Source organism: Bidens hawaiensis, unplaced genomic scaffold (genome assembly GCF_021521415.1).
Source record: "Bidens hawaiensis isolate Kalapana, Puna unplaced genomic scaffold, B.hawaiensis_p1.1 tig00019292_1, whole genome shotgun sequence".
NCBI lineage: Eukaryota > Viridiplantae > Streptophyta > Magnoliopsida > Asterales > Asteraceae > Bidens > Bidens hawaiensis.
In genome coordinates this window covers 347,838-364,087 of record NW_027492920.1, presented here as the reverse complement: position 1 = coordinate 364,087, position 16,250 = coordinate 347,838, and the positions used below count along the sequence as shown (strand labels likewise).

Here is a 16,250-nt window from a genome sequence, read left to right as displayed (position 1 = left end):
TCGTTATTCGCTGACCTACGGGCCTTTTATTTCAGCTCAGCCGATATATTTAAATCCCCGGAGATGGCCTGAACCTGATACAAATTGACACGACTTAGGGCCTATACAACTCGTATAGGCATATACGAGCCGTATAGACGAAAAGTAATGTGTAAATATCAAAATAGTGTATGAAAATCCCATGCCAAAAATAAACATCGGCTGTAATTTTAATAATTCATTATTACAAATCAGTTGCCCACACGTTGCTTTTTATAATTAGTTTTATGAATAATATTGCCATAGAAAAGGATTTCTTACAACACTATAATGAGGTTGTTGCTTGTGTTGTCCATCACCAAGCAATTAAATTGACAAGTTATAGCATATGGCATTCAATTGTATAATTCCAAAACCCCTTTAAATTTTTGGTAAAGGGTCCTCATCTTCTTTAATAATATTATTATTATTTTTATGAAATATTTTTTGGTTTTTAAAGATAACCACTTTTAATAACATTCAATAATAAAAATGCTTTACACATGTTTAGAGGTGTCTTCTAAATTAATTGTTTAATATTATATAACTTCAACATCATATTCATTATATAACCAATTTTAAATAAAGAATATGAGATTTGGTGCCACCTCAAATTGTCCGTTTTAGGCTGAGGGGTGTGGGGCGCTAACCTGGGCGCGAGAGCCCCTCTGCTCGCGCCCCCATGCGCTAACCCCACACCACCGGGGCGCGAACCGGGGCGCGAACGGGGCGCGAGCGCGAGCCCCCAGGCAGGCGTGAGTGTGGTCGCGGGAGAAGAGAGAGAAAGAGCCGTTGAGCTCGCCCAAAAGAGCTGTTGGAGCTCCGATTTTTTTTAAAAAAAACCCTTAAAACCTCTATATAATACCCCAAATTACTCCCATTTCAACCATATCAAAACACAATTTCACCTTACAAACTCTTATATAATATCCCAAACTCCTATATAATACCCAAAAATGTCTGGAAATTGGTACCCAAACCTAGATTCAGATTATATTGACGACGATTTATGGTCGTTACCAGACCAACCGATGTTTTATTCGGGGCCGCAAGAAACATCCGGCTTTCAACCATCCAACATACAACCGTCTCCTAACTTTGTTGTTCCAGAGACACAAGAATCACACGGTGATGCTACGGGAGCAAGAAGACGCGTCCACCGGAAAAAACAACCTGCAACGGACGGGCCGGGACCGGCTTCGACTCCGAGGACGAAACGGAAAACCACTCCGTGGTCATCGGATGAGAAGGAAGCCTTGTGTCGGGCTTGGATTGTCATTTCTGAGGATCGGCGTTGCGGTAATTGTTTTAACGTTTTTAAAAATGATTTTTAATAAAAAAGTTAAATAAAAAAGTTAACTGGAAATCTAATTTAATTATTCATTTTGCAGCCGACTACCAAAAAAGCAAGGTTTTTTAGACAAAGGTTAGGGAGACGTTCTATACGCTCGTTGGGAGTACAGAGCGAAACGCCGATATGATTTCGGGTCGGTGGTCCGAAATCAGAAAATTTATCGGCTTGTTTACTAATCTTTTCAACAGGAACGCCGGTCGTATGAGACCAAGTGGCAGTGATGATTTGGCGGTTTACAATTTCACGGTCGAAGAGTGGAGGCAGGAGTGTTTGCGGAGGTATGGGACGGTGAAGACGTGGGACGATTTAAAGTTGTGGGAGAGGTTGAAAAGGTGTTCCAAGTGGGTTGAGCTTGTGGCGCCGGACCATGATGCGGAAGTAGGGCCGAAACGGACTAAAACTAGTTCGTCTGGAGCGTATAGCACTTCCGCCGGGTCGGATTGCCGCGTTGGATTCGACCTAAACATTGCGGGGGAGGAAACGTCTTCACCGCCGAGGAGGCGGCCATTGGGACGGGACGCCAAGGGGAAAAAACCGGCTGAGGGGGGAGCCGTAAACATCGTCGATCTTGTTGAATCCCTCAATAAATTCAACAAAACCATGGAGGTGGTCTCTAATGACAAAAAGGAAAAAAGTCGAATGAGAGATTTGGACTTCCTTACAAGAGACTTCAGTAACATAAATCCGGTCGATCAAATTCTGATGGAAAAGCAAAAGGAACGTATCCGAAAGAGGTTGATCGAAGAAGACCAAGCCGAAGAATAAGAATAATGTTTTTTTAGTACTTTAATTTTTATTTTATTTTTAGATATTAATGTGTTTTTTTTTAATGTGTGTTTTTTTTAATAATTTATGAGTTTTTTTAATAATACGTTTTTTGAATATATTTATAAAAAAGTAAAAAAAAAATCCGCTGGAGCCCCTGCTGGAGCCCCTCCACACCAGGGCCAGGGGCTCCAACACCCCCATTATCCAGTTTCTCTCTCTGCCACACATCACAATATTATTGGCTGGAGCCCCCACTCGCGCCCCCGTTAGAGCCCCCACACCCCTCAGCCTTACCACGCCAAAACTTGGCTTATCTCTCTCTCTCACAATCACATTCTCTCTCATATGCATGTATGTTTGTGATTTCACTTCACTTCCTTTTTTTCTTTAACCCCTTCAAGAATCTTGAATTTTCTCCACCTAAAAATCAAACCTTTATTAATCTTTCCTCATCTTTCCTTCAAGAAACCACTTGTTTTCATAAATTTGCAAACTTTTTAATGGAAATTGATTTAAACCATGCAGCTGCAAGTGGGAATCTTGATTTTCTTGAAAATGTTGGACAAGATTATTCATCTTCTTTATCTGCTTCCTCAAACTCCTCAAACTCAACCTTAAAATCATCAAAAGATTCAAAATCTTTAATTTGCATGGAGCTTTGGCATGCTTGTGCTGGACCTTTAACCACTCTACCAAATAAAGGAAATGTGGTGGTTTATTTCCCACAAGGTCATTTGGAACAAATTGCTTCACAATCTTGTATCCAATTTTCACTCAATGAAATACCTACTTTTGGTCTTGACCCTCAAATCTTTTGCAAAGTTGTTGATGTTCAATTGCTTGTACGTGGTTCACTTTGACTTTTTTCTCATTGACTTTGACTTTGATGTTTGACCAAAATCTTGAAACAGGCTAACAAGGAGAATGATGAGATTTATACAAAACTCACACTTCTCCCTCTACAAGAGGTATGTTTTTTTCATAATTTGTTTATAAAAATTCTTCTTAATTTTAGTAAATTTATTGAATTTAAGATTTTTTTGTTTAAAGTATGCAAATTTCTGTCTTTTACTAGTTAAATGCAAATTTTGTTATGCCTCTTGCATAAAAAGAGGATAAAGTTTTGATTTTTATGGTGATGATGATGTGTAATGGGATGGAAAGAATTTTACTTTGGTTCACATTTTGCTTATACTTCTTAATTTTATTAAACTCCAGAAATTTGTAGTTAAAAAATGCAAAAAGAAATTTTTTTTTTTTTAATTGCTTTCTATTTGAGTAATTTCTTGAAAAGAAATGGAATAAAGTTTTGATTTTTATGGTGATCATGATGTGTAGTGAGATGGAAAGAATTTTACTTTGGTTCACATTTTCTTTATAATTCTTCTTAATTTTGTTAAATTTCAGAAATTTATATTTCTATTTGAGTAGTTTCTTGAAAAGAAATGGAATAAAGTTTTAATTTTTTTTTTTGGTGATGATGAAATTTATACAAAACTCACACTTCTCCCATTACAAGAGGTATGCTTGGTTCACAATTTGTTTATTATAATTCTTCTTAATTTTATTAAATTTTATAAGTTTTTGTTTAAAGTATACAAAACGCTGAATTTGTTTAACCATGACTGATTTCTGTCTTTTCCTAGTTCAATGCAATTTTTGTTATGTTTCTTGCATTAAAAGAGGAAAAAGTTTTGATTTTTATTAAAATTCAAAAACTTGTATTTGAAGTATGCGAAAAAACAAAAGAAAATTAGTTTCTTTCTATTTGAGTAATTTCTTGAAAAGAAATGAAACAAAGGTTTTTTTTTTTTTTTTTTTTTGTGATTATGATTTGTAGTGGGATGGTAAGAATTTTCATTTTTTTTTGTGATTATGATTTGTAGTGGGATGGTAAGAATTTACAAAAAGGTGAGGAAGAAGGTGGTGATGTGGCACTCACAAAATCAACCCCTCAAATGTTCTGCAAAACCTTAACCGCATCTGATACATCTACTCATGGTGGATTTTCTGTGCCTAGAAGAGCTGCTGAAGATTGTTTCCCACCTTTGGTATGAATTTTTCAAATTTTAAAGATTTTTTATAATAATTTAATTTATCTTTAAAAGTTTTATTTTTTTTAACTGCATTATTTTTATTTTAGGATTATAAACAGCAGAGGCCCAACCAAGAGTTGGTTGCAAAGGACCTTCATGGAGTTGAATGGAAATTTAGACACATTTATAGAGGTAATTTTGATTAATGTATTTAAATTTTTTTCATTTTTTTAGTGATTATTAATTAATAAAAGTGTCAGTTTCGACCATTTTTCTTATGAATGAGTCTATTCGGGCCATGTAGGTAGGTCAGGTAAAATTAAAAGAATTAGCTTAACAAGAAGTGGTAAAAAAACAGTTCACGTGTCGAAAGGCACACGAGTAATATATTTAACGTGTCGTTTTGTTAACATATCTGACACACTAATTCTATATAAAAATGTAATAATTTGAAAGAAAAAAAATGCTTCTGGTCAATCCAACCTGACATGTAACAAGAAATTACTCATTTTGTCTCAAATTAGTAACATAATTCGTAAGTTGAGAATCGGGTGATGTTTTTCAGGTCAACCGAGGCGACATTTGCTTACCACCGGATGGTGCATATTTGTAAGCCAAAAGAATCTTGTTTCTGGTGATGCAGTTCTCTTTCTAAGGTATCATTATACAGTTCAATATCATTATATACATTTTTCCATGTAAATTAGACATATTTAGAGTTTTAAACAAAATTAAAGAAGCACACACACAAATGCATATATAGGTGTGTTTTTATACCGGAACCAATATTATGTTGACAGCTGCGAGAACCGCATAAGCACATATTAAAAGAGAAACAAGATTCCATTTAGAAGCACACACACAAATGCATATATAGGTTCATTTTTATATTAAAAATAATATTATATTGACAGCGGTAAGAAGTGAGAACCGCATACATATATGTTTACAGACTTATAAACTATGTAGCACGGGAATGGGTACGAAACCGGGGTACGAGGACATTGCGGGTACGAGAAACGGCATACATATAAGTTATAAACACCAAGAGAAACAAGATTCTATTTAGAAGCACAGACACAAATGTATATATAGGTGCATTATTATATTAAAAAATAATATTATGCCTGACAGCTGTGAGAAGTGAGAACTGCATATATGTTTATAGACATATAAACACCAAGAGAAACAAGATTCCATTTAGAAAACCAATACCTTTTGTGGATGGATTATTTGGTTAAAATTGAGATAGCAAAAGGAATGATTACAAAAAAATTATAAAAAAATATATTAAAAATTATTGAAAAAAAGCAACAATGTATTGGGTTGGTAATGTAAATGCATTCAAGACTTGAAGATTATTCTTTTGGTCAGATAAAGGAAACAATGGAAGTGTTTGAAACACTTTAAGCATATTCTAAGGGAATGGTGCTCATTGCACCTCATTTTTTGTAGCAAGAAAATGAAGAAAGAATCATATCTTTTTCTTTTACTTTTGCTTTTAACTTTCTCTTCGAAAGCGTTTATTATTGCGTTATATTTATTTATAGACATGACGATACTCGGTTATTGCATTGCTTGTATACAAAAAGTTTTAACCATTTTAAAGTCATAACCTTTATATATTTTTTATAAGCAAGATAAAATATTGACAATTATTATTATTATTACTATTTTTTTTTGTCTGCTATTTCTCATCAAAATCAAAACGATTACACTTTTATTAATTTATTGTTATGGTTATTTTAGGGGTAAAGATGGTGAACTAAGGCTAGGCACTCGACGAGCCACTCGACGAAGAAATTTTCTTCCAGAGACAACTATGCCCGACTCGAAATCCTACTTGGACATTCTTGCCCCTGTAGCTAATGCAGTGTCTACCAACACCACCTTTGATGTTTTTTACAGTCCTAGGTAAAATCTTGGATCATTAAGGTGGTGTTTGGATGTGAGTTACCGAACCGGTTATCTGATTATTTAGGGGTCAAACTACTTATTTTCATACTAGTTGCTACAAAACTTATTATAAACAAAAAAAATTATTATTTATCAGTTTAAAACCAAAAAAAAAAAACTTTGATAACTAATTTATTAAAAGTACTTACATATTCAGTAAAAATAATAATAATAAATATCTAAATCAAACCCCTTTTGCTTATTTATTTTATAAATGCAATGCAGGTCTAATCGGGCCGATTTTGTTGTTCTGTATGCGAAGTATATGAACTGCATTAGCAATATGATAACCATTGGAACAAGGTTCAAGATGAAGTTCAGTATGGATGAATCTCCTGAAAGAAGGTATCTTTCAGAGGTGGCGATTTCAACCCATTTACTTGTTAATCGGTTGACTCGGGTTATAACTTCCGTTAACGGGTCAAATGGGTAAATTAGTAAAATCAACCAAATCAGTTTAATAAAAAAAAAATTATTATTGAAATAATATAATTTGTTTAATGATATATGAGACACTAAATATTCATAAAACATTGTAACGGGTCAACCCAACCCGGCCTAGTACCAAACTACCAAGAGGTGCAAAAATTACCATTTTGACCCGATAGGCCGATACTCAACTTGCCTAACCCGCATATTTCGCAACCTCCGGTATCTAGAGGCGTGCATAAAACCGACCGACCCATAAAAAATATTAATCGATATAACCGAGCCTAACCAAAAACCGATGGGCCTTTTAATGTAAAACCGGCCTCAATCGAGTTTTAGTAAATTCACGGTTAACGTATAACCAAATGTAAGTAATATTTACAAATTTCAAATGATAAAACTTAATTTATTCAGGCCCAAATGTGTAATAACAACTTATTTAGTGGTTAAATTTCGAGCCCAAAGTTTCAGGCCCGATTACATTATGTGGGCCAATTAGTCAGGCCCAAACATTTCAAGACCAAACCTCGTTCACAGTTCACCGATCCATAACCAAACTAATATGAAAACCAATTAACCAAAACCGACCCATGCACACCCCTACGATATCTTTGATACAAAGTAGGGGTGCAAATGAGCCGAGCTGCTCGCGAGCTACTCATTAATAAACTCGATCAAGCCGAGCTTAATCTAGCCAAGCCCGAGCTCAAGCCTAAAAGTAAGCTCATTTAATAAACGAGCCCGAGCCCAAGCTTCACTTATCGAGCTTGAGCTGGCTTGCGAGCCTAAACAAACCTGTCATTTATATAATTTTTTTAAATAAATATTTAATGATTATTAATTAATATATATAATACTATGAAAACATAAATAAAAATAACTAAATAATATCTATTATTTTAAAAATAAAATTATAATAGGAAAATATATATATAAAAATAATTATAATTATATAAAAATAATTAATAAATAGTAAGCGAGCCGAGCTTGAGCTTGAAAATCTACTTACGAGCCGAGCTCGGGCTCTGTATAACTTAAACGAGCCGAGCTCGAGCCTAGTCGAGCTCGAGCTGGGTCGGCTCGTTTGCACCCCTAAATTACAAAGGTGCCTGTCACCTTTATTTGTTTGTTGTCCCTCAAGTGAAAATTTTGATCATATTTATGCAGGTTTAGAGGTGCGGTCATTGGTGTAAGTGACATGGATCCTTACAAATGGCCTAAATCAAAATGGAGATGCCTAACGGTATATATTTTAATTTCATTATAAAAAAAGTAAGGAAAAAAACAAAAAAAACTTTATTTCATTTTTGTTTGAACTTTTATATTTTGGTTTGTTTTAAACAGGTGAGGTGGGATGAAGACATTGGTAATAATAGTCACGAACGGATATCTCCATGGGAAGTCGATCTTTCGGGTCCTTCTATGCCACTTTTGAATATTCATTCCTCGCTAAGATATAAAAGACTGCGGGAAAATATTCATTCGACTCCATCTGAACACCATGTTGCTGGTATATAACTTTCTTGATTAAAATTTATAACTTTTAAAGAATAAAGATTTAGTCTTGGGCATTTTGGCCCGTTATGTTACGGGCTGATTTCGTTTCTATATCTAATGGGTCAAGCGGGTTGAAAGTAGCCCAAATTATTGTTTTAATGCGTAATCGATAAAACGTTACAAAATAATATTTTAACAAAAAAGGCAGATTATTATGGATATGAAACAAAATCTTGAAGTTATGTTAAAAATTTGAAGAAAAAGAAGTTTTGGGTCAACCCGATCTGTTTTGACCCAAATCCATGTTGGCCCGTGACCCAACTGGCCCATTTTATCACCTTAAGTTAGAATCTTGGAAGTTTTCCTGTGACTTTAGTATTAAAGTTTTATTTTTTTATTATTTGACAGCATGGGGTGGATGTTTAGACTTTGAGGAGTCAATAAGATCCTCTAAGGTCTTGCAAGGTCAAGAAAATATAGGCGGTAAAATGAGCAGCCCGTTAAGCTTCGGGCTACAACCGTCAATGCACGCGGGTTTTTCTCTGAATCGGATATTATTAACGGGAAAAAGTACAAACATTGTCACCAACCCAAACCCGACCTTTTTGGGATCTAACACCACTAGATTCCCGAAGGTCTTGCAAGGTCAAGAAATTTGCTCGTTAAAATCGTTAACCGGGAAAACAAACGGGCCCTGGGGCCCACCGAGAACCAATCTCAACATTCATCACAGACCAAATAATCCGGGCTTCTATCCACTCGGTTCCGAAGGCATCAGAAACTTTAGTTTTCCAAATGTGACCTCCATTGTGCCCACAATCGGATTCCCTACTAATCGGGCTGGTTTTGGACACGGGCTTACGATGGATGGTAATGTTAATGGGCTAAAGCTACAACTTAAGGCGCCCGTTGACTTCGGGAAAACAACCGTTGACCCAACCGTTGACCCAAACCCGATCTTAGAAGTCAATTCGGGTAGCGAGAAAGATGATGGTGGTGGCTCCGATAGCAATGCAAGTAGTTGTAAATTATTCGGTTTTCGACTAAACGGAGCTTCTTCATTAGCAGATGCTCAAGCTTTGAGCAAAAGAAGTTGCACTAAAGTAAGATCATTTTATATTATATTACATATGATTAAACATTATTATTACAAGAATGATGATCTAATAAATATACTTATTGTAAGGTTCACAAACAAGGAAATAAAGTCGGCCGTGCAATCGATCTCACTACAATGTCAAGTTATCACGAGCTGATTAGCGAGCTCGAGTCACTATTTCAAATGGAAGGCGAGTTGACTAACCGTGGTGGTGCGTGGCAGCTGCTGTACACCGATGAAGAAAACGACATCATGGTTGTCGGTGACGACCCGTGGGAGTAAGTCCTTATCCACATAGTAGTTAGTACAACCCATGCACTAAGTAGTTAATGCGGAAAATTTAATATCATGTAAAATTCATATATAAATATATATATATATATAGCAATTTAACACTAATAATTCCGTATACTCTCCTACCACTAACAAATTAACCTTTTTCAACCTGCAAAACACAAACAATCGTAGCAAGTAGGAACTGATTAAGACTTGAAGCACAAACATCGAACACTAAAAATTGATAATTAAGACTTACAAAATTGATATCAGGAATATCAATGATATATCGGTCCCGATGTTCTGATCGATATTTTACCAAGGAACCGATATATCACAGACATATCGGTGATATATTGACGATATCAACTTCATAGCTCATGCATTCATAGTTTGAATGACTTGTACTTATAATATTATTGCAGTGAGTTTGCAAGGATAGCTACAAAGATTCACATATACACCAAGGAAGAAGTTGAGAAACTAATGAGCGGCGGCGTGATTAGCGACGACACCAGTTGCTTGGAGGAAGCACCCGCCATGGTGGACACCGCCAAGTCCACACCGTTAGGCGTGCCGGAGTAGTTCTCCGGCGATTATATTATATGTTTATGCAAGTGTTTTAAGTTTTAACTGATAACAAGTTGTAGTCTTAAGTCTTAATATTCAACTTTTGAATTTTGAATATTTCTAGTCATTTACAAAATATGGGTTTCTTGTGCTAAATTAGTCAAAAGAAATCTACACCAACTAGACCTAGATAATATTTTCTTAATCGCTTAGCATCATCTGTCGGATCCTGAATCAGTTGGACTAGATATAGACAATTGTGGTCTCACCGAACTCGCTGAACGCTTTTGACGGGGAAACGAGAACAGGTTATCGTACATTTCCCGGCATCTTGTCTTGCTTGATTTACCGCCATCTTCACTCGGTGGTTCATGACTAACCCCACCGTCACTGCCACCATTGCCGCCCAACTGGAGGGATGCCCAATCATTAACTTTTAAACCATTTGACACTGTCGACACCGCCTGGTCAAGATTAGATTCGTAAAGTGAAGAGTCAACGGCTGTGTTGGAAAAATACAACTGAAGGGACGGGTCTGTGTGTGCAAAAGCTAACGGGTTTTCAACCAACCCGTTGCTTATGTCGAGATTAGATTCGTAAAGTGAAGAGTCAGGACACGCAGCGTTTAATCCAATTTCATTCGGCAATGTGAAGTCGTCCAGAGAAGTGGGACCACCGAGTCCATGATGCACTTTGTCGTCTGTAAAAAACTCAAAACCGGGCCCCGCTTGACTCACGGAAGGTAAAGACCAAAATTGTAACCCGAATTCATCATCGTTATTAAAAGGACCAACATCTTCAGCTTGTGGAACAACTTCATTATAAGCAGGCCCAGATGACACTCGGTTTTCAGTCTCGTCGTCTGAATCACTCAAGAGGACGACATCAGCAACAACCCCACCTGAAGCTGGCGGGTTCAAGTTGGCACCCGGATCCGTGTTTGGTGGAAGTGAGCCGAAATCAGCAACATTGGTGGTGGAATGACCAAAATGCCCTCCACCGTCTTTCTTAATACTAGGAACTTGATTACTATCATTCTTGGCATGCCCATTAAGTGAATGTGAACTTTCGTGTTTGCTGACTTCCCAAACTCCGTTTTTGTTCTTTTTTAACCCGAGCTTTAACCCGACCTTTAAACCGGTATTATGACCTGCAGAGCCGCCTTCATGTTTATCCTGTTTTGAAGCTTCTGGTTTATGTTTGGACTCAACTTCCATTGGGGCAAAGAGAGCACCATCGGGTAAATGCCACTGCCCGAGCTGCCCTAAACTTTTTTGGTCGGCTTCTGCTTTTACACGCCAAGAACCGTCTGGTTTCACCTCAACTTCTGTTACGTCCTCTCCACAATCCCGCATCTTGACAAATATAAATTACGAACGAATAAAACAAAATCCAACAAAAAAATAATAATAATCAAAACTGCAAATTCATTGAATGATACCTTAGATGTGATACGAGTAAAATATGGATCGATAATAACAGCCTCCAAGGAGTAGTTCTTGAGACAGATAGGGCATTGCCACTGAAAATAGCCCGACAACAGAAAATGAAAAAACTAATAATCATAATTGGAAATTCATAAATTTTTAGTTTGTAGAGTGATTGCCTTTCGAGATCGTTGATTCATTTGCACAAATACTTCGAGATCAAAGCAGCCCATGTGAGCACATGGTTTAAATCTTCCAGCAATTTTCATTCTTGACCCGCTCATCTATAGCAAACAAAAAAATGTTAAGTATGAGATACAAAACAATACTTTAGATATATGATATGAATAGTTTTCTTATAAAAGTTTCTTGTAATGCAAGTAAATTTTGTAACAAGAGTTTGAAATATTATTGAAAAAAAATAATTATTAAAATAACTTGTTTTATTGTATAAAATATCTGTATTCATAAAATGATATCAAATATTATAAACTTAGTAACGACACTTAGTTCATGATAAATATGACACTTTTATAACAAGAAATGTTTAACTCATAAGTAACTTTATCACACAATAATTTAAAAATGGGTATTAATTTTATGAACAAAAACTTGTTTTCAAATAAATAAAATATGTGTAAAGTGAGATTATAATTTAGAAAATAAATTAAGCAATTTGGGTTGTGATCCATCTATTCATATTAGTGTGGTCCTTAGTCAAATCAAGATCCATTAATTAACGTGTCGCATCAGATCACTAGCAAATTGATCTAAATCCAACCCATTAAGCCTTAGCTTATTCATATGTTTGCGACCCAAAATAGTCACTGGTAGTCAAAATAAGAGAGAGAAAAGGTGTTACTTACAGGACACCGTAGATTAACAGGTATAGAATCAGAAACAACTTCCAAATCACTGTCACAGTCTGCATTCTCTGTAGCGGGCCCACCACCAACACACCGACAAACACGCACCAAAGCATCTTCAAATCTCTCACCGGCGCTCTCTCCGGGAATGAGGTCAAGAATCTTTATAGGTTGCCATATAACAAAAAGATTCTCATCAAACTTTTATGATATTACATGATCAAAAACAGTAAGCTATATTTCACCTGTTTAACGGTGCGCCTTCTCACAATTCTAACCCCCAAACAAAACACTCGAGCATCACAGCCTGTTAACGAAATTCTGTTACTTCCTTCATGGATGTACAGTGTGATCTAAAATGACACAAAAAGACAAAAGTGAACAACATTCGTTAGCGTAATAATAATAATACAAATATCATAGAAAACTGTATGATAGGTTGAAGCTTACAACAGGGCCATCATCACGCCCATTGGCTCCAAGAAGTTGAGAGCCAGGTCTATTGATTGCTCGCAAGGGCATACCTGTCAAACCAAAAAACATAAAAATTTTAATCAAAACAATTATCATATAAAATTTTATTGAGTCAACAGATATAGCATACCATTGACTTGTAAGTCTGCATATAGTGGCCAATGCATCCTGAAAGAAACCTTGTCATTGAGAAGCATACACCAAGCCTATTATTTATGATTAGTCAGTTATCAACTTATCATTAATATGTTCCGATTATCTATGCTAATTTAGGTGATCAATTATACCTGAATTTCATAACCTAGTTTTATCAGCAAACCCATGTCAGCTTTTGTAAGTTGAAAAGTCTTTTCAACAGTTTGCAGGCTTGCACTGAAAGTAATATTGAATGTATGCAACAACATCAAACTTATATAAGTGACAAATTAGACAAGAATATGTTTAATACAAAAACTATATAAAATCAAAAGTTGACGAAAGTAAACATGTAGACTCACCCGTCTGTAGGGATACTTGCGGTAGTCAATTTCACAGGATATAAAGGATGTGCCAATGCTACCATAAACCTGCACTCTCAAAAACCAAGTTGAAAAATGTGTAACAATTTGTTATTTCATATAAGCAGTTCAATATAAAACATCATACAAGTTACTTACGGATCTGAACGAGCAAGCCTACAGAGTTGACAATAAAAAGTTGTGGGAGGTGTCGGTTGAATACCCTCCATTGGCTTTTCTGGTATAATAACACAACCAACATGCTGCCACACGTTGCATTTTTTATCTTCACACTGAGGAGAAAACATAGACATACTTAGCATGATATTTAGAATATTATTAACTCTTAAAAGTTGACTATTGATGGTTGAAAGTTGAAACCTTTATCATTGACTCTGTTTGTAGAACACTACCACAAGGACAACGAACTTTTTCTATTGGGTAACTGTCTTCAACTTCCTCATTGGATGTTGTATCAGCTGTGACATTTGAAACATTTTGACTTTTTGATGTCAACTCAGTTGACCCTGAAGTTCGCAACTTTCTGCAAACAAAGAGAAAAAAGTTTCAGCGTATAACACACAGGTAATGGAAGTTATATCAAGACAAAATAAGGCATTTATTTATATCAAATAACTCAATAAGACAGATAAAAAAATAACAAATAAATAAGACCTGTGAACGTTATCCACTAGTTGTGTCACGTCTTGCTTCTTAACATAGTTTTTTTTCGACCACATTCCAGAAACTGCACAATATGAAATAATAATGTCATGTTTGTTTGGTTTAGAATACAAAATCATATTACTAAATTAATAATTGTTGTAAACTAACAATACATTTAGCCTCTATAATGATCAAATATTAAAGTTTGTTCTGATGAACACAAATACATGATATATACTCAAATGTCAAACAAAAGGTAATAAAATACCACTTACCTCGATCATCTGAGATAATTGCTAGTATTCGTTCAACAAGATCCTACAAAAAATGATAAAATAAATAACCACATCCCTTCATAATAAGCAAACTGAAAACAAAGTTAGGTTAACATCAAACCTGCTTCTTTCCTTGCTTTGAAATGCCAAGTTCACTAAGAACGTCTTTAAGATCTTTTACACGAAAAAGTGCCATTTTTTCCTATAATGCAGTAACAAAATGACATAAATAGTGCAAATAACTTCATTTACAACCAGCAGTTGCATTTCTCTCATATGTTTTGCATATCAGCCTATTTATCAAGTAAACCTTTACAAATTTCTTCATCCCTTTGGTTGATTTTACTAAAGGTGCAAACGAGCCGAGTCGATTGCGAGGTACTCGAGCTCGGATTGATAAAAAAGTTTGAAGCAGGCCAAGCTTTTTCAAGCTAGAGCCGAGCCGAGCCTCAAATAAAGCTTGTTTAGTTATCAAGCCTGAGCTCGAGCCGAGTATGGGAAGCTCGCTTAGGCTCGTCGAGCCCTATGTTGTCAAAAACCCTTCGGATGCGTACCTAGCCCCTCGAGCAAGGCGAGGCGAGAGGAAAGCGCATTGCTGCCATCTAGGCAATCCAGCGACCTTCGGGTGAGATTCTGGCAAAATACTGAAAATCCTAGCAAAATTTTGCAAATTCCATCCAAGCAAACCAATCTATAACATCCAAAAATGGCATGAAACTATTCTAAACTATCCTTAAACAAGCCTAGAGTGTCTCTAAAACCCCAAAAATCATATGCTTATGCTATGCGCCTTGCTTATCTCGGGCCCTCACTAATTAGGCGCCTTGCGCCTAGGTCCAGGGCTCACCCGTTTGCGCCTAGAGTGCGCCTTGTGCCGACAACTATGGCCGAGCCTTTGTATTTTTAGGTTTTGCCTCTTTTGAACTTCTATGTATTAATTTTCACTGTACAGCCGGGCTTTTGCTCGTTTAAGGTATTGCATGAGCTCAAACCAAGCTTAGTCTAGTTTTAAGGTTTTTCTCAAAATATATAAAAATAATTAAAAACAAATGCAGATTATTTAATAAATAATAAACAAGTCAGGCCTGAACTTGAAAAAACAACACGCGAGCTCGATCTTAAGCTTTTGAAAAAGAGCTCGAGCTCTTGTATGTCAAAACGAGCCGAGATCGAGTTTGTTTACACTGCACAGCCAAGATCTGGCTTGTTTAAGATACAGCACAAGCTCGAGCCGAGCTTAGGCTCGTATAAGGTTTTTCTCAAAACATATAAAGAAATTAACTAAAAGCGAACATAAATCGTTTAATAAATAATAAATGAGCCAAGCTCAAGCTTTAGAAAAAGAGTTCAAAACAAGCCAAGCTCAGGTTCTCATAAGCCAAAACTAGACAACCTCATTAATATTATTCAATAAAAAATAAACTAACCTAATTAAAAACAAATTTAAATTATTTAATTAAAAATAAACAAGCCAGGCCAGAGCTCTAGAAAAAAGAGATCGAAATGAGCCAAGCTCGAGCTCTCATAAGCCTAAACGAGGCAACCTCATTAATATTATTATTATTTTAATAAAAAATAAACAAATGTAAATTATTTAATAAAAAATAAACAAGCCAGGCCCAAACTTTACTAAAAAGAGCTCAAAACGCCAAACTCGAGCCTAGTGTCACTAACACCCCTAATGTTTAAATGTTAAACGTCCTACATGCCCTAGTTATGACCAATTTTGACTAACTTTGACCAATTTTGACCTAATAATAACAACAAACAGAATTAAAATTAAAATTAAAATACCTTATAACTCGTCACCAAATCCATCGTTACACTAGCAGCAATCTGCTTTACTTCAATAATTAACGATCCGTCTAGCAATAATAATAAGAAGAAGAAGAAATGTAATACAAATAAACATTAGCTAGGGTTTCAAACGGTTACGAAACAAATAATAATAATAATACTAATATAGAAAGAAATTAGGGCACCTGCGAAGGTGTGATTGGATTTGACGGACGTGAAGGTGTAGGGTTTAATGCGGTCCGGTT

General features: G+C 35.7%; 2 protein-coding genes across 2 annotated transcripts; one reads left to right on the top strand and one right to left on the bottom strand.

Moving 5' to 3' along the window:
• Positions 1–2,640: 2,640 nt before the first annotated feature.
• On the top strand, positions 2,641–10,061 carry LOC143557950 (auxin response factor 4-like). Its single transcript, XM_077046901.1, has 12 exons — positions 2,641–2,982; positions 3,052–3,108; positions 4,027–4,191; positions 4,284–4,368; positions 4,742–4,832; positions 5,926–6,090; positions 6,358–6,477; positions 7,729–7,804; positions 7,906–8,071; positions 8,467–9,161; positions 9,245–9,435; positions 9,859–10,061. Exons 1-12 carry the CDS (start codon positions 2,641–2,643, stop codon positions 10,016–10,018), a joined length of 2,313 nt encoding a protein of 770 aa, XP_076903016.1. The 3' UTR covers positions 10,019–10,061.
• A 137-nt stretch (positions 10,062–10,198) lies between these two features.
• Positions 10,199–16,026, bottom strand: LOC143557957 (E3 SUMO-protein ligase SIZ1-like). Its single transcript, XM_077046905.1, has 15 exons — positions 16,003–16,026; positions 14,330–14,410; positions 14,209–14,251; positions 13,943–14,015; positions 13,649–13,811; positions 13,427–13,560; positions 13,268–13,336; positions 13,058–13,142; positions 12,901–12,976; positions 12,747–12,820; positions 12,542–12,649; positions 12,297–12,458; positions 11,610–11,714; positions 11,445–11,525; positions 10,199–11,358 (listed from the first exon to the last, which is right to left on the bottom strand). Exons 1-15 carry the CDS (start codon positions 16,024–16,026, stop codon positions 10,219–10,221), a joined length of 2,418 nt encoding a protein of 805 aa, XP_076903020.1. The 3' UTR covers positions 10,199–10,218.
• Positions 16,027–16,250: the final 224 nt, after the last annotated feature.